Source organism: Callorhinus ursinus, unplaced genomic scaffold (genome assembly GCF_003265705.2).
Source record: "Callorhinus ursinus isolate GAN/ISIS: 27379988/994484 unplaced genomic scaffold, GSC_fseal_2.0 scaffold3, whole genome shotgun sequence".
NCBI lineage: Eukaryota > Metazoa > Chordata > Mammalia > Carnivora > Otariidae > Callorhinus > Callorhinus ursinus.
This window is the reverse complement of record NW_027397065.1, coordinates 28,830,534-28,852,615: the sequence shown is the minus strand read 5'-3', so window position 1 is coordinate 28,852,615 and position 22,082 is coordinate 28,830,534. Positions and strand designations below refer to the sequence as shown.

General features: G+C 50.4%; 4 protein-coding genes across 5 annotated transcripts in view; 2 read left to right on the top strand and 2 right to left on the bottom strand.

Annotated features, from left to right (window-relative positions):
* KIAA1191 (KIAA1191 ortholog) overlaps nt 1–4,795 on the bottom strand; it is a 28,244-nt gene extending 23,449 nt beyond the window's left edge. The window contains exon 1 of the mRNA XM_073889730.1: nt 4,580–4,795. The gene's annotated coding sequence lies outside the window, so the exon portion shown is untranslated. The remainder of the gene's footprint in view (nt 1–4,579) is intronic.
* Nucleotides 4,796–4,961: 166 nt separating this feature from the next.
* ARL10 (ARF like GTPase 10) lies at nt 4,962–12,824 on the top strand. Of its 2 annotated transcripts, none has more exons than XM_025867006.2 (4): nt 4,962–5,237; nt 5,898–6,099; nt 9,166–9,341; nt 10,704–12,824. In XM_025867006.2, the coding sequence occupies exons 1-4, from the start codon at nt 5,055–5,057 to the stop codon at nt 10,875–10,877; spliced, it is 735 nt and encodes a 244-aa protein (XP_025722791.1). In that variant the 5' UTR covers nt 4,962–5,054; the 3' UTR covers nt 10,878–12,824. The 2 variants fall into 2 exon arrangements, with proteins under 2 accessions (XP_025722791.1, XP_073745841.1); XM_073889740.1 differs by having other exon boundaries at nt 4,962–5,315.
* A 3,211-nt stretch (nt 12,825–16,035) lies between these two features.
* On the bottom strand, nt 16,036–20,100 carry NOP16 (NOP16 nucleolar protein). Its single transcript, XM_025867005.2, has 5 exons — nt 19,854–20,100; nt 19,651–19,759; nt 18,304–18,373; nt 16,523–16,629; nt 16,036–16,314 (listed from the first exon to the last, which is right to left on the bottom strand). Exons 1-5 carry the CDS (start codon nt 19,958–19,960, stop codon nt 16,171–16,173), a joined length of 537 nt encoding a protein of 178 aa, XP_025722790.1. The 5' UTR covers nt 19,961–20,100; the 3' UTR covers nt 16,036–16,170.
* Nucleotides 20,101–20,199: 99 nt separating this feature from the next.
* Nucleotides 20,200–21,175, top strand: HIGD2A (HIG1 hypoxia inducible domain family member 2A). Its single transcript, XM_025867004.2, has 2 exons — nt 20,200–20,401; nt 20,762–21,175. Exons 1-2 carry the CDS (start codon nt 20,248–20,250, stop codon nt 20,926–20,928), a joined length of 321 nt encoding a protein of 106 aa, XP_025722789.1. The 5' UTR covers nt 20,200–20,247; the 3' UTR covers nt 20,929–21,175.
* Nucleotides 21,176–22,082: the final 907 nt, after the last annotated feature.

Sequence of the window (22,082 nt, the reverse complement as noted above, 5' to 3'; positions counted from 1 at the left end):
TATGAATGGGAATGATACACATCAACTTGAGGATAATGGTTATCTCTGGAGATAGGAATAGCATCTTAGTTATGCTTGAAATTTTTCTAATAAAAAAGAATATGGCAAAATGCTAATTCTCAAGTTTTGGTCAATACATGGATATCTGAACATGTTTGACATATTTAGTAATCGTAAAGATTTTTTATTTATTTATTTGACAGAGACAGACACAGAGAGAGAGGGAACACAAGCAGGGGGAGTGGGAGAGGGAGAAGCAGGCTTCCCGCTGAGCAGGGAGCCCGATGCAGGGCTTGATCCCAGGACCCTGGGATCATGACTTGAGCCGAAGGCAGACGCTTAATGACTGAGCCACCCAGGAACCCCGACATATTTAATAATTTTAAATTTAAAAACATTAAGAGCCGATTAATTAAAATGATGAACAACTCAAGAGCTCGTCTACGTCTGTGAAAAGGAAACCTCCTAAAATCCAACTGAAGGCACATGTGAGAGACTTCAAAGCCAATCCCTTGAGTTTCCCTTCTTTTTCAGAAGAAAAGTTTGATAAAATGAGTGGACCTAGATTCCAGGGTCTGTACAGGGAGATACAAGATACTAAGAGCATGGTTTTCAAGACACACAGACCTGGTTCAAATAGTAGCTGCCTCATTTATTCACTATATGATTTTGGAGAAACCACCTCCTCTCTCAAGTTTATTTTCTCTTTTATGAGACGGAGATAAGCTGACCAGATGGCAGAGAGCACAAGCCAGCTCCAGATCGGGGGATACCTGAGAATCAAAGGGAGGCTGGCAAATCAGAGAGACCAGCCCCGTGACCGTCAGCTTTGGTGTGGACAATGGCAAAACCCAGAGCAGATGACTGAGCTCCAAGAAGGGAATCAGGCTCTGTCAGGTTTCGGACAGAGGTAGTCTTTCTTCTTCCACGCCTTGCCCTGGGCAGACCTTGGCCAGTCCTATCACTGTTACCACAGGCTGAGAAGGCACTGGCGGGGGCGGGGGGGGGGGGGGCGGTCCCCTGGGGGGGGGGTGAACCGGCAGGCACCTTAGCAGCCTCTTCCATGGCTCCTTTTCCTTCTCCCTGGACGCTAAGCACCAAGTTATAGCAACGGGGGATGGGGGGGTGGCTTCTAAGTCTTACCCGGGAAGAGAGAGGAACAGAGGGGTTCTCCAGGGATGCAGCTGGCTGCTCAGGACAGCACCAACTAGAGGTGCAGACTGTACACCAGCGTCTCCCTCTTCCCAACTCACCAGGAATACACCACACTTGGGCTATGCCACCGCCCCCAGGCACTTAGTCCTGGCCCCAAGGAAAGAGGAACTCACAGGGGCAGATAAGAAATGCCTGAGGGACACACACCCAACGAGAGAACAGACAACATACAGGACTACCTTATCCAGACACACCAGAGTTAATGGACTTGACAGGACAATGAATGAAAATAAGCATTTTATTTTTTTTATTTGAAAATAAGCATTTTCAATATTACTCTAAAAAAGAAAAGAGAGGATTTTGGAAGGGGGAAACAAGAAATCATAAAGAACCAACTATAGAACCAGATATGAAATAAAGCCCTCAAAGGCTGTGAATAGCAGAGTGGATATAGCCAAGGACCAAATAAGCAAGTATGAAGATCAGGTTCAGAAAATTCCCTAAAAGGCATGACAAAGGTATAAATAACTGAAATGCAGAAGGCTTTTAGCCTTACTTATAAGCCAGTGTTCTCTGAAGCTGGCTACCCCTGGATAGTACAGTGCACGATTTAACCAGTGGACCCCTTGGTCAAGGAGCCACTCCTGCACCTCACTGTAAAGCGGATCCCCTCATTGGATGCTATGTTGTTTGCGGCTGCATCCTATGGATTGGGCATATTGTGATTCCCAGATAGTGATGAAAGAAACAAGAAGGAAGGAAGGAAGGAAGGAAGGAAGGAAGGAAGGAAGGAAGGAAGGAAGGAAGGAAGGAAGGAAGGGGAGGGAGGAAGTAAATAAGTTAGTTACAAAAGGGTTGAACACAAATATACCCTAGACTTTAGGAATAACTAGTACCCACGGATGCAAATGGCACCAGGATTCCAGCTCTGCCTTCTGTCTTTGCCTTTCCTGCTCTACCTCAGCCTCTTTGACCTCAAGCCTTCTTCTTTAAAGGTGGGGAAAATGGCTGCCTATAGGTGGTAAGTTTTACATCTTAATCCACCCAAGACAGATTGATCTCAAGACGTTGGGTACCAAATTTAAGAATCCCATGGAAGGGTCTCCTTGGTCCAGCCTGATCCAAGTCATTACCCTTGGACTAATTATTCATGCCAAGTGTCATATAAACATGGCAGGTTTTCAGTTAACGCAGTCATTAGGAAAACAATTCCCAGGAGATGAAGACAGACAAATGTTTGCACAGCAGTACATTTTACACCAGAACAAAGCCTGATGTATAGTAGATGATCATTAAATGCCAGTTCCTTGCTTCCCTTCTTGCTCCATCACCAGAGACACGTAGTACTTATCCTGGTGGAGATGGGAAGCCACTAAGGAATTTTAACCTGAAAATGACATTGCCAGCTTTTCTTTTGTAAAGACTGCTGTGTAGCAATATGGAAGCTGGACTGTATAAGTAAAGGTGGCAGTGGTTATCTTTATAATTTAATCTTTTTTTAAAAAGATTATATTTATTTATTTGACAGAGAGAGAGAGAAAGCATAAGCAGGGGAAGCAGCAGGCAGAGGGAGAGGGAGAAGCAGGCTCCCCGCTGAGCAGGGAGCCCGATGTGGGGCTCGATCCCAGGACCCTGGGATCATGACCTGAGCCGAAGGCAGACACTTAACCAACTGAGCCACCCAGGTGCCACTATAATTTAATCTTTAATTGTAGAATATCCAGATGGGGTTATGACTGAAGAGGAATTAACATCACCCAGAGATGGATATATTGACAGATGGGACTTTGCCTTCTCTTTTTTCAGAAGGTGGAGAGTGACTATTTTTCTGATGGATATTGCATCATGGTATGTGGAAGCACAAAGTTAAAAACGGGTATAAGAGTAAAACTGGATGCAAAGGGGTGGACTACGCTGGTCATGTGCCTGTTGACTCATGGCTCCATCCCTCACCCTTCACCTGCTCTGCTCTGTATGACAGGGGGCTAACTCCTGACAATTCCATTTCCAAAGTTGCCTTGCCAAACGGTCCAGTTAGTTTCAGCTAATGGCAGCCAATGCCAGGCAAAAGGAGAGTGAAAAGGATTGGTTAGAGAGGAGGGAGAAGATCAAGAAAAGAATGTGTCACAGAGGCTAAGGGAGGAGCACGTGCAACTGAGCCAATTCTCCAAATATTTAAGTGTGAACTCTGGGCCTCATTCTTTTTAAAGGGACTTTTTAAAAGATTTTATTTATGTATTTATTTGTCAGAGAAAGAGAGAGAGCTAGAAAGCGAGCACAAGCAGGGGGAGCGGCAGACAGAGGGGGAAGCAGGCTCTCCACTGAGCAGAGAGCCCCATGCTAGGACCCTGGGATCATGACCTGGACCAAAGGCAGACGCTTAACTGACTGAGCCACCCGGGCATCTCTCTGGGCCTCATTCTTATACTGAGCACATCAGACTCCAAGATGACAAAGGCCCAGTCAACATCCTCAAGTGGAATGACAGACAGTTTCAGGCAGAGACACCACCCAGGGTGACTGAACTCCAGCTGCGAGACAAGAGGATGATCACCCACTGTGTGTCAGGAGGCAGGAAAGGTAAGGTAAGGTAAGGCCAAATTAGACCTCCAGGAGCCTTTAGCTCTCAAGGGATTAAGGTGCTCTCTTTTGAAATGACATAAACCTTACATGAATGCCAAGAATAAATCCCTTAAAAAAATTTCTTTTTCAATGTTCTGACTGCAAAGTTCTGGATAAACTCACTGGTGCTTATTTTTCTCTTTGGGAATCTTGCACGCCTGTCTCACCAGGGAGGTGATCCCTCAAGGAGTGAGCGGGCACCCTGGCCAGGTTTTGACCTGCTAAGACCCCATTTAACAGTGTTAAATGGTGCAAGGAGGTCAAGCAAAATAAGAACTAAGATGTTACCAACGGATTTAACAAGGAAGCATTTGTTAGAGACCCGGGTGAAAGTCTCCTTGGGTGGGTTGGGTGAAAAATAGGAAACGCACATTACCCAGAAGTAGGACTGCAATGAAAAGGAGAGGTAGTAACCAGGGAGGGAGGGCAGTTTCCTGAAACGAGAGATCTGATCATTACCCGCAGATGACCAGAAAAGAACCCCGAGACGCTCCTGGTCAACAAGATGGCTTGGGGTTGCTTACAATAAAAACACCTATTCATTCTGCAGACCCTCATGGAGTCCTCTTTTAAAGTACCTCAGGCTGTTTCTCCTGCTACACCTGGAAACCCTGGCAGCCACTGGAAGTCGCGGAGGACTAGGTGATCAGAAGATCTAAACACGGACCCCTAATCCTGCCTGCTTCATTAGCACGATCTGGGAAGCAGCCAAGGGAGGGTAGAGTACTAAAAGTCAGGGACCCGGGTTCCAGTTCCACCTCTGCCATTCCATAACCTGCCACCCCATTGCCGTGTGACTTGCCTCAATTTGTTCCCCGAGGTCCTGAGATGCCCAGGAAACATCGCTTGGGGTTTGAGTGCCGACTGTACCAATGCACTACAGTGCGACCTGGGCCTCCGCTTTCCATTCTAGGAAACACTGTTTTACGGAGTAACCGAGAACACTGATCAGCTCTCCACTAAGCATACAGCAAGTGCTCGGGAGTTGCCAATATCACCGGCTCCCGTCCTGCCTAGGCACAGCCTCCAATTCCCCACCGCACGTAGCGGTGTCCCGGGATCCCCGCCGGGATGTCCCGGCGCTCGGGCCAGCGCCCCCGCTCCCGCCGCCGGGGCGTGGGCCGCCTGTCGCGACAGCAGCGGTGCATTGTGGGGCTTGTAGTGCGGGGTTGGGCTTGGGTGGGTGGGCGCGGCCACCGCAGTCACAGCGGGGCCATCTTCCGCGGGCTCGGTGGTTCGGCCCGTGCAGCCCGCACCCGTGCCCCTCGCCCGGCCTGATGGCTCCGCGGCCGCTGAGCCCCTTGGTGCTGGCGCTGGGCGGCGCCGCGGCCGTGCTGGGCTCAGTACTCTTCATCCTCTGGAAGGCCTACTTCGGGCGCGGACGGGAGCGGCGCTGGGACCGGGGCGAGGCCTGGTGGGGCGCGGAGCCTGCCTGCCTCCCTGAGTGGGACGAATGGGACGTGAGTGCCGGGCCGGGGTCTGGACCTCCGCACGTGCAGCTGAGGGGTGTGACGCCCCGCGAGGGCAGAAGCGCCTGGGTAGGGGACCTGGTGCCGCAGCCCGCAGGCCCCTGGCGAAAGGGAGGAGTCATGAGTCCCAGAACTGAAGGATGGGTGGGCGTTTCAGGGTGTGGGTGGCACCGCCCTGCGCGGCCGCGAGACCCGGACTTCCTCGTGGGCGCTGGAGCTCCGAGGGCGCGGCCCTGGAGCGCCGTCGGGACCGCGCCGGGTCCAGCCCGCGCTCGGCCGGCGCCTGTGCGGTGCGCACTGCCCGCGTCCCGGGGCATGCCGGGAGAGGCCTCCGCCCCCTTCCCCGGCCCCCGGGCGGGTTGCGAATTTTTCGCCTTCGGTGGACCCTGGGACGTGGAGATTGTCAGTCTAAGGAGGCTGAGGCTTCGCGAGGGGAAGAAATTTCACCGAGCTTACTCAGGAAAAGCCAGAAGAATGGGGTTTGAGATTCAGGACTCCAGAGGCAGCGCTGTTCCCACTGTACCAGACCGGGACTGCCTGCCTTCCGGTTGACGGGTGGAGGGCGGGGATGGGCGCTTTGGCGTCTTCGGTCTTCCCTTGGGAAGGCTCCGGCGGGAGGGTGCCGGCCCCAACCTGACCTGTGCCCCACAGCCTGAAGACGAGGACGACGAAGAGCCAGCGCTGGAGGAGTTGGAGCAGCGCGAGGTGCTGGTGCTGGGGCTGGATGGCTCGGGGAAGAGCACGTTCCTGCGCGTGCTGTCCGGGAAGCCTCCGCTGGAAGGCCACATCCCCACCTGGGGCTTCAACTCTGTGCGGCTGCCCACCAAGGACTTCGAGGTGGACCTGCTAGAGAGTGAGCAGACCCCCCCCACACACACACACACCGTCTTCCCATCACCTCAGTTGGACCCAAGCCGGGAATCTTTGCTTGGGGGTGGCTCCAGCATGTATATCTAAGCAGGACACGTCCCTCTATGACATTCTTCCCCTGCCTTTCTGGGGCACAGGATACAGTCCAAGCTCTGTATTCTGACATGATGGGCCATTCATGATTGGGCAGTTCCAGCTTGGTCACTGCCTGTCCCTCACCCCAACTGAAGCTCACATGCCTAATAGTGCGATACCAAAAGCTAAAGTTACCTCTGTGCCAAGCATCTGACAGGCATTACTTAATAAAATCCTCCCAACAACTCGGAAAAACTGGAAACAGTTATTACCCTTGTTACATACATGAGGAAAGGGAGGCCCAGCAAGTTAAATAATTTATCCTGGCTCACCCACCTTGCCAGTCTGCTAATGCACACTCTCTGACTGGAGGCTCTTAATGTTTTGTTTTAAGATTTTATTTATTCATGAGACAGAGAGAGAGGCAGAGGGAGAAGCAGGGTCCCCGCTGAGCAGGGACCCGATGTGGGACTCGATCCCAGGACCCCAGGATCCTGACCTGAGCCAAAGGCAGACGCTTAACCAACTGAGCCACCCAGGTGCCCCTGGAGGCTCTCAATGTTAAGCACCATGTTACATTGCTTGTTTCTGAAGGGTACTTGCTGTTTTCTTTCTTCTGTCCTGTGCTTGCACTGTTCCCTCAGTCTGGAAAGCCCTTCTTCCCTCAATAAACTGCTACACCTCCTTCAAGATTTAGGTCAGGAGCATGTGGGTGGCCCAGTCTGTAGAGCATCTCCTTGATCTCAGGGTCATGAGTTCATGCCCCACTTTGGGTGTGAAGCCTACTAAAAAATAAAAAAAATGAAGAATGCCTCTCTTAAAAGATTTAGGTCAAACATGATATCCTTATGAAACCTTATCTGACTCCTAAGCTAGGTTAAGGGCTCTTCCTCTGAGCTGGTATTTGGCACATACCAGCCTATGTTTCTGACTAGGCATCTGGGGCACAGATGAGTCTGATCCAGCTTTGGCCCCTAGGGCCCAGCCTCAAGCAGGTAACTGGGAGAGCTTGTTGAGTGAGTGATAAGAGAGGGTCTGGGCAGCCCCTGTCCTCAGGGGGATTCCAGAAGAGGTTGGCAGAGGGGCTGTTGAGAAGACAGCAGTACTTAGCCACCTGTGTCCCAACTACAGACTTGGTGGGAGAGATTAGTGGACTTCCTGCCAGCCAAAGGGCTCAGAGGATAAAGACTGGTTACGCACTAGGTGGTGGGATCAGACTCTGAGGGCCTGGCTATATCTTTCCTCCCTGATTGTGGCAAACATTGATATTCACCTGGAAATTGGTCCTTTAAACAATATTTTCCCCGTCTCCCTTTCTTGTGCCAGGGATGCAAAAGGCTCAAGTGGGATTCTGCACTTGACTCCCACTCTGGCAGAGAGAGTACCCCCCACCCCCGAACCCTGGGAGAAGGGGTTTGGTGTTTTCATATTACCCAAGAGTCTCAGGTTCAGTAGGTTTGCTCCTGGATTCAAACCCAGATCTCCCATTCAAGTCCTGGAACTGGAACTCTCCCTTCCCACAACACTCACTTGGCTATGGTCTACACCTGGAGCCCAGCCGAGATGAGCCCTTTGTGTATCTTTGATGACTCTTCCCTTCTCCCCCCTTCCCCCACTTCCCATATCCTGTCCATTTTATTAGCTAGTTCTTTCAGCTTTATTTTCCAATAGATTTTGCATCTGTCCACTTCTCCCCACTTTCACCACTGCCTGTTTGGTCTGAACCACCATCATCTCAGTACTATAATAGCCTCCTTGCTGGTCTTCCTGTTTTCACTTCTGTCCCCTACTGTCAGCCAGCAGTGTCTTTCAGAAACCCATGTTGCTCTTGCGTAAAACCTTTAAGGGGCTCCCCAACGGCCTCACTGTAGCCTGACAGCCCCTGTGTTGTCAAGCCCTGGCCAACCTCGCCGGCTGTGGCTTTTTCCCCTCTCCCGCTGGCACTGCCTTGGCCACACTGGCTGCCTTCTGTTTCTCAAACACATTGAGCTTCCTCTTCCCTCTGCCTGTAATGCCTTCCTCTGCCTCTTCCCTTAGCTAGCTCCTTCTCATTATCCCAGACTCAAGTCCCATGCTGTCTCCTCAGGGAGACCTTCTCAGACCACCCAGTCCAAAGCCACCCCCAGTCGTTTTCACTTTTTCTCTTTTATTTCCTTTCTGAAATGTGCTTACCTGCTATTGCTCTGTCTGTCTTGGTTACAGAGGGAGCTCCTTGAGATCAGGGCCCTGTCTGCCTTGCTCACCTCTGTATCCCCAGCACCCAGATCAGCGCTTGGCACCTAGTAAGCACTCAGTAAATATTTGTTGAGTGCCTGCTATGTGCCAGGCATTGTGCTGAGGGCTTTGGGGGGATCCAGATGTAAACAGCTCCTTAAAGAGCATAGAGTCCACAAGTGTCAGAAGTATATCCAGAAACACTAGGATGCAGTGTGGCTAATGGGGACTGTGCAGAGGGACAAGAAGGCAACCCAAGTTGGGGGTACTACGTGGGCGGCCATGTGGTGGTAGGACTGAGTATGGTATTTGCAAGGAAAGAAAATGGGATGACCAAACTGAACAAGAGACACTGAATGGAGAATGGCTGTGCACAGACTGGGCAGGGAGTCCTGGCTTCTGACCACACCATCACTGTCCGGGGAGAAAGCTAGGAATTGGCAGGAAGTAGCCCAGGAAATGAGCACCTTGTATGCCAGTCTATGAAAGGTGTGTTGCACATGGTACCTTTGGGTTTTGCTGCAACCTGTTAGTGGGTAAGTTCAGTGAGAGGGAGAACGCTGCTGCTCGAAGGTAGTGACTTGCCCAGGGAGCCCCAGCTGTCAGAGCCAAAGCTAAGCCAGATTGGCTCCAGAACCTGTGGTCTTCCTTGCCCCTGGCTGGTGGAACCTTGGGAAGCTGGAAGTGGGGTGGTCTTGGGGATATATGTAGAGAGCCAGGGCCCAGGGAGGCTCTGAGCTGGCCTCTGGCCTCTCCTCAGTCGGTGGCAGCCAGAACCTACGCTTCTACTGGAAGGAGTTTGTGAATGAAGTAGACGTGCTGGTGTTCATGGTGGACTCGGCTGACCGGCTGCGGCTGCCCTGGGCCCGGCAGGAACTGCACAAGCTACTGGACAAGGACCCTGACCTGCCTGTCGTTGTGGTGGCCAACAAGCAGGTGAGGGCCATGGGAGGCTGGCTTAGACCAGTTGGACTTGATCCACTGATCCCTGGGCAGGGGCAGGGAGCACAGGAGAGAGATGCAGGCCCAGGCCTATGATCTGGAGCACTTGGCTGAGATACTGTCCCCCACTCTTCTACCTGTGCTTTTTCCTCATCCCTGATCCTCATCCTGTCTGCCTTCCCCTTTGTCTCCCTGTTACCCATCATCCTGGAGAAATGAGAAAAATAATGATTAAGTATCCACTACATGTGAGGTATGAAATAACATTTCATATTATGCTTCTAATTGACCCTACCAGGTATGGGATACTATTCCCATTTTACAGACTGGAAATCTGAAGCTCAGAGAGGTTTTGTAATCTCCCCAAGGTTGTACACCTTGAAAACAGTGGAATTGGGATGTCTGACTCCAAAACTTGTGCCTTTTCTACTCTGCCATGTCCTTGTGACTTCCAGGTCTAGAGCAGAGAGCTAAAGCTGGGAAGTGATAAGTTGAGCAGGTTGAAATAACAATAATAAATAACATTTATAAGTGTGCTTATAGCGTGCCAGGCTAAGCACCTGACAATCATGACCTCACTTAAATACTACAAAACCCCATGACAGGCCTTGTTATTACCCCTCCGTGCCCAAAGTTAAGACTGGTGTGTGGCGAAGTCGGGACTTGAACTCAGATCTTCCTCAAAGATCTGGCTCTTAACCACACTATACTTCTCCTGGGCCTTTGGCCCAGCAACCCTCGGCATCACAGGCTCAAGGTGCCATTCTCAATAAATACCAGGTAAAACCTTGCCACATTATGGAGTTCTGTCATTTTTCCTGTGGCCTGGCCCACGTCCCTGAGCACCATGGCACTTGTTTCCAACCTGACTGGTAGAGAAACTATACGTCTTTGCCCCAGTTTCCCCTGTCGGGAAATCCTTGACAATCATTTATAAATATGTAACCATATGTCCTGGTCTGCCTGGGATGGTCCCCATTTATGCCTGTTGTTCTGGGATAATGATTAATAGTGCCCACTTTAAGTCTCAGAAGTACTCTGGGTTGGATGATGAATTACATCATCATCCTATTTATAAACTATAATAATAAGTCTGAGTGCCTCTCACAATGCCTGGCTTATAGAAGGTGCTGTTTTCTCACCACAGTGGTTAATGGTGGTATGAAAAGAGGTTGGTAACAAAGGAAAGTCAGAGATGAGGAAGAGAATTTCGACCAAGGGGCCCAGAGGGCACTTCTGGGAACTTAGGCCCCAGTGTTCCCCAGGATAGCCAAAAACAGTTCTTTGCATGGAGGACAGTGTGGGTGCTGGGAAACTGGGAGCTCTGTTCCAACTGGCTTCTCCGTCTCATCCCAGGACCTGAATGAGTCCATGAGTATGGTGGAGCTGCAGGAGGAGCTGGGCCTGCAGGCTGTCGATAGCCAGCGGGAGGTTTTCCTCTTGGCAGCCAGCATCGCCCCTGCAGGACCCGGCTTTGAAGACCCCGGCACCGTGCATATCTGGAGACTGCTCTTGGAGCTTCTCTCCTAGGCCGCCCCCGCCCCCTCACTCGCCAGCCAACCCTGGAGACCCCAGTCCTGCCGCTCCTGCTTCCCGCTGCCAGCGTGGGCCCGAGGCAGAAGCCATGTGGCAGCATGTCCTTTCTCTCCACCCGCCCTCCAGAGCGGGGCCTGGGCAAGGCCAGGAACCACACAGAAGCCTTCCTGGTGCGGTGGCCGTGAGGCCGAAGTGGGGAGTCAGGTGAGGCTCACTCCAGGCTGGAAGTGGATCCAACTTCCACCACTGAAGGCACCCCTCCTTCTCTGATGTGTGCAGTGAGGTGCTCAGCGGGCTCAGTTCTTCCCTCTGCCGGTCCTGGTGATTGAGAACCAGGGTCGTGTCAGAAGTACTGCCGGAACTGGTCCCTCCTGGTGACCCCCCGCCCTTCTCATGCAGTCCGGTTGTGGGCAGTACACAGTGAGCCTTGGCTCCAAGGCCCGAAGTGTCCTGCAGCCCCAGCTCTGGCCAGCTGGCTCGAGGCCCTGGGACCATCACTTTAAAGGGGTGATTTGCATGTTTTTTTCTAATTTGGAGATAGAGTTTCCAGCCATGAAGGTAAGAAGTGCTAGGACGAACCTGGAGATCCTAGCAGGGAGTTTTCTGAAACCTCCCTGCTTCTGCAAGCCAAGGCCTGCCCGCCAGATGATGACATCAAGCGGTATTCACCCCTCGCCAGAAAAACGAAAGGCTTTTCTCCCCCACACGTGGAGACAGAAGCTGCTGCTCTTGCATTAACTGTGCCAATGCCCATGTTTACAGAAGTCTGGGGAAGGAGCCTGTGTCCCTGGGGAGAAGACTGTCAACTGGAGCTGGGTGTTGGCCTCAGAACTGCGTTTTATTTATTTATTTATTTATACAAGGAACAGACCAAAGTTTCAGGTTCTGTGTCTAGGTGCTGTTATCAAAACCCCAGATGACTGTCATGGAAAATCTGTGTCTTTGACGAAAATAGCTGGGATTGTGAGATGTGTGATAACCTGCACACGTCAGTGGAGACAAAGCTCTAGCTCTCCCCCATCATTTACAGCTATAATCGGTATCCTACTCTACGTTGATCCACATTAAACTTAAACTCCACCACTTGGCCCAGTATGTCAAAAGGACACAACCCCCTTCCGTGTAGATGGTGACTCTAGGAGGGGAAATGTCAATCATGTAAATCCAGGTAAAAAGAAATGGGAATTAGCTGATCAGTCAACAGGGTACCTGGAGGCTTTGTGTACCGTAGCCTTTCTGGACCTGCTGATTCCCCAACTAAAAGTTGGACAGAATTTCTGTTCTCTCCAGTGCACACTCCATGATTCTCCTGTTTCTGGTGATCAGCCAGTTTATCTATATATTGACACTTTTTAGTGCAAAGGAAGGAGCCTTTTGTCGGCCAGGGGCCGTTGAGTAATCAGTAGCCACAGAGGGACTTTTTTTGAGGAGATACTCAACTCAGTTTGCTTTTTAATTGAGAATAGAGATGACGTGCCTTCATTTCACTTGACATTGACTCAGTGTGCCTCAGTTCCATGCTGTGGCCTACATGAGAAGAGGCACAGGGAGGGAAAGTGGGGTGGGACGCTTCTAAGTCCAGAAGTGTGACTGTAGTTAGTGGCCTGCTGTGCTCTTGGGCTGTGGGTGTATCAACAGAATCACTGTTCTTTGAAATTCTAATTACCTTCCTGCCGAAGAAAGATTTGTCTGCTTTTATTTTAAATATTTAAGGAATGACTTGGCTTTTAGAGTAGCCTTTGAAATTTTGCAGACAGCTTTTCATTTTGATATTGAAAGATTGTTCTGTAAACCCCACCTTGTTCTCTAGTGCTTGACATTTACCTCTGGAACCAGCATTGTTGTAGGGTACCCTTTTCTAATTAAGATCTGCCTTTGGTCTAATGAGTATCATTATGTAATACAATTTTCAAAGTCCCCAGTGAGGGGAGTGAACTTGAATAGTTTTATAACTGTACCTACTTGAGCAACTTCTGAAGACCACTCCCAGAACTGACAGGTCCCAGTGGTACACCAGAAGACGCACACCACTGGGGAGGGGGGTTGCTGAAGGTCCAGAGTACCACCCCTGATACTTGTCTAGAACATAGATGATCTCTTGACCTGTGGGTGTGCCTCATCACATCTGTGGCTGACCACTGTGCTCTAGTGGGACTACCGTCCTGTCCTCCAGGCAGAGCACCAAACAGCGCTCATCCGCTCTGGTTTCCGCCAGGACTAGACTGGGCAAAGTAGAGCAACGGGCCTCTCTTGTGAACAGCCGTAGGCCTGGCCTGTGGTGCTTTTACCCAGTTGCTCCTGAGTATGACTTTCTGACTCACCAGCCCAGATCACCTGCTCCTGGGAACCAGCCATTATCTGGAGTTCATCTCAAAGTGAGTTTTCTGAGCTAGCCTGGGTGACACTGCCCCCGCCAAGGCTGCCCCAACACTACAGCTCCCAAACTAGCTGAGCATGGCATAGGGGTCAGATGTCAGCCCCTCTCCTTTTCTAATGAAGGCAACTGGAAGGTAGGCTCTGGATCTGAGAGAGCAGGTGGGCACTCCACATCAAAGGGAAGCTTCTGCTTCTGCTTTGCTGTTGAACCGATGCCTGATCATTTACCCTGGCACTGACGGCTTCTGATCTTAAGAATTACTTAATGCAGTGTGGCTTCTGATTTTCCATTCTCTCATCTGCTGTCAACCCTCTGAGGAGAGGCCAACTTGGCCCAAAGCTTGGTCATGTGGATGGTCTAAGCAAAAAGGCTCCCAGACCACCAACTTGACTGGCTGCTAATCCCAAGGAGCCTCCTCGGGTACCTCTTGGTACCTCTTGCACTGACACACTGGTATCCAGCCATAAGGATGGGGGTTGGGTGGTGAAATCAGTCCATCACAGCGCTCCCAGTCCCCCACAGAGAGGTACTGATGAAAATCTGAGGACTCTTGCCTATCTGGCTGAATGAAACACTAGATACTGCAAAAAATGTTCCGACTGGTCTTGGGAAAAATTTTGTTCTTATGCTTGTTTAATAGCAGCTGCCAGCACTTTGAACTAGCTGCTGAAGCTCACCTGTGGTACCAGCCCACACCTCAGACCTGGAATAGTCTGAGCCGTCTTTCTGTCACATTTGTTGGCTCACACAGCTTCAGTCCTTCCTAGTAGCTATGAAAAGAACCTCCAACCTTTCCTCATTTGCTGCCTCTGTGAGGTGGGTCCATGAGGGGACAAGTCCCATCAGAGATCTGGAAGTAAAGAGGCCTTGCTGTCCCAGCCCAAGCCCGACGAATCCAGACCCACAGGGTTGCCAAGGACAAACTACATAAGGGAGAGCCAGTGGCTATATGAGGCACACAATAAATACCCAAACCTTGGATATGGTTTCGTTTGAATTCTAATTTGAGGAGTATATGCTGGGTGCTCACAGTTCTTTAGCAAGGGGCAGGTATGGAGGGTGATCCCAGAATACTTCCAGCGACACAATCATTTGTCAACAGCAAGTCCCAGTCCTCTGGCCCTTCAGCCCACATGGAAGTGGTAAGGAACTTGGGCTTTGGCCTAACTTCATACCTTTTGGGAAGTATCCAAACCTGGCTGCCATTCCTTGGAAGTTCTAGCTGACAGGACCAGAAGTCAGAATGGAGCATTCCCCCAGCACCCGCCTTGGGCTCAGCTCTGGATTCCCAGGGAAGGTGCCTGCACTCAAGCCCAGTCCGGCAGGGGATGTCAAGCAGATTACAAGGCAGTTATGACTGCTATGTATTGCTACAGGAAGTCTGGGACGTAGGGATGACAGGAGACTTAACACAGCCTAAGGATGGGGGACAGTGGCAGAAAAAGCTTTCCAAAATTGGCACCTGAATTGGGTAAAGAAACAAGGGGACAGCTGTCAAGGCCTGAATTTCGAATGCTGTGGAGGACGTTATGAGGCCAAATAAAAACCCTCACTAGTGGGGCGCCTGGCTGGCTCAGTCTGTAGAGCATGTAATTCTTTATCTCACGGTCATGAGTTCAAGCCCCACTTTGGGCATGGAGCCTACTTGAAAGAAAAAAGAAGTCCCCAGCTTCAGTCTAGATTCCAAAGGCTGTGTGCACACTGCTTACAAGGGCCAGTCACTGCTGGGGGCTAAGCCAGCTGGGTCCCATAGGAGGGGTTTCTGGGACCCTGTCCGTTTTCAGCCTGCCCTGATAGTATGGGACTGATGGGCTGCCTTCAAGAGCTGAAAGGGAGGATAGTGAAAGTCCAGGTTTAGCTGTTGGACTGACTTCAAACGTCACACTGGCCTCTCAAGCCTCAGTTTCCTTACCTGTAAAACAATAAAGCCACATACCTTACAGGGTTTTATGTGAAGTGATCTATGTAAAAACACCAAGTCCTTTTTAAGAGCAGTAAGAAGAACCAGATGTGAGGGGCCCTTCTAGGGGAAGCATTAGGAATGAGAGGGGTTTTGTATTATAATAGCTGACGATAAAGTATCAAAAGCAGAAAATGCCCAGTGCCCACCCCACAATGTGCCTGTGATCCTGCTATGTAAGTCATCACCCCACATCACCAAATTAGGTAGGCCTGCCCCAGAGAATGGCCACAGTGTGGCACACAGTACCTGGCACACAGTCGAGTGCTACTCAGCAGTCCAACAGTCTCAGCAGATTTGGGGGCCTCGGGTTCCTTTAAGGGCAAGCAATCGGAAGATGCGCAGCAAAGGCCAGTCATAAGGAGGCGGCAGTACAGCTACTTACCCTCTGGCCCTCGAGCCAATATTCTAGCCTCCAGCCTAGGAGAGGGGCTAGCGTTGGTGAGACACAGCCCTCCCAAGGAGCGCAGGGTTAGCAGCAGGCTTCTGTACAAGGGTTAATGCTGTGCAGGAAACCAAGGCAGAGCAATGGAACCAGAACACAGGACAAGAGGAAGGAGGCCACACCTAAGGGGGGGTGGGAATGTGGCACATAAGGGGCTGGATGGCCTCTCTGCCCCGGCTGAGTGGGTTTTCAGCCAGGGGCAGTCCCAGGGCTTGGTTGCAAAGGGAACACACAACCACCAGAGAAGTAAAATAATCTTGTTTTATTATGTACAGACTATATGTAAACAAACCACCCACTCTGAAAACAGTAGGTTCTGGCTTTTCTCAGGGCCCTCAGAAGCCTCTTGGAGACAGTTCCTTCCCCAGAAAGGGGAGTGTGAGTGTGTGTGTGCAACCTTCTGATTCCATGGGGTTTGGCCAGCCCCATCTGGCCACATGCCCCTCTTTGCCTTAAGGAGCCTCTCTGGTCCAGGAGGCTGAGGCCTGAGGCAGGCATAAGCCAATCATTCAACCTCCATCTTAATCTTCTGCAAAGAATCAATGAAGGTTTGCCACTCCGCTGGGTAAAAACGCTTATAGACATTGATCTTATTCCGAATCTGTTTCGGGGTATCCTGATAGTAATTCTTCTCATCCCGGGCCATAGCCTAAGAAGGGAGAAAGGCCACTTGAGGAGGGCTGGACAGAGGCAAAGGTTCGAGTCCTAGTACTGCCTGAGTTGGGCAAACCACTTCGTATCCCTGAAGTCCAGGTTCCTCACCTCAGGCAAGAGACAAGCAGATCAGACCCCAAATGGTCAAGGGTGCCTTCCCAACAGACCCAAGCGGTTCTTCCTGCCAGCCCCAAACCACTCACCTTATAGTCCTCCCCATGATTCTCCACCATGTAGTGCACATAGTCAATGAGGTCTCGAGACAGTGTGTTTCCTTTCTTTTCGGGAAGGCTAGCTTCTGCCTCCAGGTCTGCGGTGAGAGAAACCAGGATACAGAAAATGAGGTTTTGCCTCTTGCATTTTTGAGTTGCCCAGTCATCCTTTTACCCCACCCCAAACCATGGCCATCAGATGGGCTCTGCCTCTCCATCCCCAAATGCAGTGCTCTTCAGTCCCTGGGGTCCCAGGCCATGACACAATCACCTACGGGTGTCGCAACTACCTAAAAGGTAAGCCATCTCTCTTTGGGTCTCAGCTGGGTAAAGTGCAGGCACCAAACTACTAATCTCTACTTAGTCCGGGTCCTGGGGACAGAGAGGAAGACACACTGCCTACCACAGGTCGGGACTCCCTTCCATCTCTAAAACTTCCTGAGAATTTCTTTTCTTGAAATGTTACAATAATAACGTGAAATGGAAAGGTATGAATGAGAATGAATGCTATAGGAACCAGGGCCTGAGGCTGGGCCCCAGTGCCCCACTGCTCCAAGTGAGGGCAAAAGCGAAGCTGTGGAGCCAGTCATGGCTTCACTGTTAAAATAGTTAGGGGCGCCTGGGTGGCTCAGTCAGTTAGACATCCGACTTCTTGGTTTCGGCTCAAGTCATCATCTCATGGGTCATAAGATCGAGCCCCGTGTCAGAATCCGCCCTGAGCGTGGAGTCTGCTTGTCCTCCTCCCTCTGTTCCTGCCCCCACTATCGCTCTCTCCCTCGCTCTCTGGAATAAATAAATCTTTTAAATTAATTAATTAATCACCTAGGCAAATACTCCCCATTTCTCAACTAGGAGAAAAACAGCTCATGGAAACAAGGTGGTCAAATGTTATCCAGGGATTAAGTGCTAAATTGCTTATAGTCAAAATTATCTTTGACTTGGTTGCCAGGGGCTGGGGGTGGGGAGGGAGGGAAATGGGGAGTTGTTTAATGGGTAGAGTTCCACTTTTGAAGATGAAAAAGTTCTGGACATCTAATGCATGACAACATAAACATACTTAACACTACTGAGCTATATAGTTAAAAATGATTAAGAGAGTAAACTTTATGTGATATGTTTTTTACCACAATTTTTAAAAATTCTTTCAAGAATGACAGTTTAAAAATTTGACAATAAGTACACCTTACTTTATTTATGCAATCCTGTGTAGTAATTCTTACGAGAATCACTGATAGGAACACAAGGAATTCTCTATCAAATGTCTGGCCATGTAAAACCCTTTTAACTTCAGGAGAACCACTAAACATCTTGGACAGGTAAGAGAAGATGGGTGGGGAATTTCAGAGTATTCCTGCTTCCCTGCAGAATTTGCTCTGTTTTAATATTCAGTCTCTATAGCATTAATACACATGAAATTGATTTGTCCCTGAAAAGATTACATGAGATGATGGAATCTCTATAAAAATCTGTTCATCCTTAAATTCATGACAAGCTGAACATATGCCCGAGTCTCACTGGTGTCATTTCTATTCTCTCAAGCGCCTGGCTGCATCCTCCCTGAACATCCCTGACCTTACTTCAAACGCTTGAGTGTAGTAAGTAGACTGAAAATGTCCCAGTCAGAGACACAGTCTTAACCTTGTGAGCCCCAGACCAGCTCCCTTCTTCCCTCTGAGCCTGTTTTTTCCATCTGTAAAATGAAGACATCTGAGGGCCCTTTCTAGCCCTGACTGTGCAGGATGGTGACCTAGAGGAATGTGGCCAGCACCCACCATTTAGCACATAGGGCTTCCGCACAAGCTCCTTAGGCCTCTCCTCTACGTCCACCTCCATGGCCTTCACCTGCAGAGAACAGAGCATATGAGACCAGAAGACAAAGGAAGGATCCTGGATGAGGGGAAATTCTAGAGGGTCCTGCCCATCTCAACACAATTGCATTACCCATGAGAATCCCTACACATATGCAGGCAGGAATAGATGACAGAGAGAACCAATGCCCCAGAGGCTTTACAGTTTCCAAAAGGGACTCAAGGAAGCAATTCATCTTTCTGTGCCTATCTATAAAATGGGCATAATACTCCTTGCCTCCCTCACCCCATGTGTGCTAATCAAGTGAAACAATGCCCATGAAACCTCTTTATAGTTTACAATGAGGAGATATTAGATATCTTCTCTATGAAAAGGAGCAACCTGACAGTGCTTGGCTATAGCTTCACATTTGATCAAGAAACAGTAGTGCCATTTTCCCCTGGCATGAAGGGATAAAAAGAAACTTGTCTAAAAGCAATGGGACAGCGGTGCCTGGGTGGCCAAGTGGCTCAGTCAGTTAAGCATCTGCCTTCAGCCCAGGTCATGATCTCAGGGTCCTAGGATGGAGCCCCATGTCAGGCTCCCTACTCAGCAGGGAGTCTGCTTCTCCGTCTGCCCTCCCCCCCCCAAAAAAAATAAAATCTTAGTCCATTCATTAGGTTAACTATTGAGCACTAGTCACATCCTAAGCACCACTGGACAAAACACAAAATCCTTGTCCCCAAGATTATGTTGAGGGAAAGAGGCACAGACAATAAACAAATAAATATATAAAATACCATCAAGTATTTACAAGTGCTATGAATTAAAGCAGGGAAGAAATTCCTGAGTTAAAAAAAAGGTGCTATTTTTGAAAGCCTGGTGCAGAAAAAGACTTATTTGGAAGAAACTAAGGAAGCCTCAGACCAAGGATAACTAGATGACAGGGAAAGGTGTAAGGAAGAATAAGCAAAAATCCCAAACTCGGGGAGGGGGTCCTTATTAGGAGAGTTAAGGGCAGAAAAAGATAAATTCTGGGAAATACCATTGAGATGCCAAGGGACCCAAACAGGTTAATTTCGGAGGGGAAAAGAAATGAGTGGAGAAGAAAAGGGGGGAGCTCCAACCCAGGTCCACTGTGTGCTGGGGAGTAGGAGGGTGGTGGTAAAGAGCCTTTCAACCACAGTCGGTGCAGGCTGCCGGAGTTGCTGTGGGAAGGTCGCAAACCCAGGAAAAGCGTGAGCGTGGCAATGGACACGAAGAAGTTCTGAAACTCAGCTGAGTATGGTGGGAAACAGGGGTCAGGGGCCGGGACCCTGCCATGTCAGTACCTTTCTCTTACGGAGAGGCACCGCCTTGTTGGGGTCCATAGCCAACCCCATCTCGGCCAGGTTCTGCCGCACGGATTTGGCGTGGTCCCAGGCATGTCGGATGTGGGAGCTACAGGGAAAGAGAGAGAGAGAGATCACGGAACCGTCATCTCGCCGGCTGTCTCAGCCGAGGTCCCCTGTCTCCTAAACCCTTGTCCCCTCACCACTCGATTCGTGGCGCTGCTTTCCGTCGAGCATTCCGGTTCAGACGCTTCCGGTTAACATTGTAACCGAACTTCTGTCTCCTGGTCTTCCCCTTGGCCTTGGGCATTGGCTTGACCACCGAACCGGCAACCTATAACTAAAGTGGCTCGCACTCTCAGCACCTCGTGTCGCAGACTACTTCCGGCGGATGCGCGCGAGGGCTTTACAGGCTATTTGGGGAAATGTAGTCCTCCCCACAGCGACATCAGGCGGATTACCACGATTCCCAGAGTGCAATGAGCGGTTAGCGCCTGCGTACAAGCTCAGCAAATTCCTTTTCCCCGCCCCTTCCATGACCTCATCAGGAGGCGGAGTTTAGCGTCCGTATTTTCTCCCAAAGCAGTTCCCCGGAACATGGCGGCTCCTGGTCCTGTGACTCCCGGGGCACCCTTTGAACCAGCACAGCCCCCAGTCATTGAGGGCTTTAGCCCCAGTATCTACAGCACTCAAGAAAGCTTCAAGGAAAAATTTCTTCGCAAGACCCGCGAGAACCCAATGGTACCCATAGGTAAGCAGGTGTTGCAGGAACTGTAGACGGATAGGGTAGTGAGGTCTGACGGAATGAATTAGGGGAGGACCGGGAAAGCGAAGGGGGACGGGAGTGAGAGCGGACCGGAACTGTGGCGATGGGGCCGGGCGGTGAGAGGTCATCCTGATTGGAGCGGGAGCTGGGCGGGATTGGGGGGTGCTGAGATGGGGCGAGCCCTGTAACTGAGAGGACCCTACCTCGACCAAACCCACCCACTAGGCTCTACCCCCTTTCCCTCAGCCGTCGTTCAGAGCTCTGGACTCTGAGTACGGGAGGCCTACAGCGGGGAGGGGCCTCCGGGGCCGGAACGTGCCACTCCTCACTTTGTCCCCTCCTCAGGCTGCCTGGGCACGGCGGCCGCCCTAACCTACGGCCTCTACTGCTTCCATCGGGGTCAGAGCCACCGCTCTCAGCTCATGATGCGCACCCGGATCGCTGCCCAGGGCTTCACGGTCGCAGCCATCTTGCTGGGTCTGGCTGCATCTGCTATGAAGTCTCGATCCTGAGTGCGAGACCTGCCTTGAAAGTTACACAGAGACCATTCCCAGCCCCAGGAGCAACCACCGGTTCCGCTACCTGACATTCCCGCGACTCCCCTGACAAGCCCCTGTATCAGCGGGGGAAGAAGTGGCCGATTGTGTAACTGACAGATGTTTTTTCAGGAATCTCAGATTCGGTTCAGTTTGGGTGTTGCATAGTTCTATTTGTGCCCCACTTTCTTCACTTCCTACTTAATAAACTGATCCACTTGTAGTTTGGTGAATTCATTCTCAGTGTAGCCCCCCAGGGTTTTTGGTCTTTGGTTTTAGGAGGAGATTGTCTAAAGACTGTAGGGGCCCTTAGAAATCTTAAGAGTCTAATGATTCCCAAACTTCTCTGGTAACAGTCACCTGGGGAACTTGTTAAAAGTAGAGATTCCATAGAGTGGTGCTATTTGAAAAAAACTGATCTTTCCAACAATTTTCAAACTTTCAACAGGAAAACCTTCCTTGAGATGAGGCTGGCCAAAGCCCTGTCAGAGGCAGGGGGGCTCTGCCCTCCACTTTGCTTCTGCTCCTCACTCCACTCCCACCTCCTGAGAGTATCTAGGGCTCCACTGATGTAGACCATCCCTGCTTGGTTCTTGATGCGTCTTACAGAACAGGAAACAGGCTCAGAGGAGCAGCCTGGTGGAGTGGTAGCATAGTCACAAAGCTTGCCACTGGTCTGTGTACCTAGTGTTCAGGGTTAAGGAAGAAAAGAGGCTGGGGACCTTGAGGGAACTCTACAAGGGGCAACCTTGAGTTTCTCATTCGTGTAAAGTCTCAAGTATTCCTGGACTGTCGTCAGATCTAAAGTATTGATTCGGTGGGACCCAGGTTCCTTCCATGTGTGACTCCATCAATTTCAACACCAGCTGCAAGCTGCCAGAAAGGAAAGAGGAAGTAAAGAAGACACACCCACTTTTTGGGCCCCCTAACACAGTCTAACTTTCTAAGTGGAGGAGTGTATGAGAAGGGCCCCACTAAGTTTCTTGCTCCCATCATGGTCTCTCAGCTGTAAGGCAGAGATTATAATGTAAAGCAGTACCTCGTGGTGATTGATTCAAGAACATAAGAAGTGGTGAGGACTATGGCACTTCTAAAGAGGACGGCCACTATTTTTAGCTGCTGGCGTTATT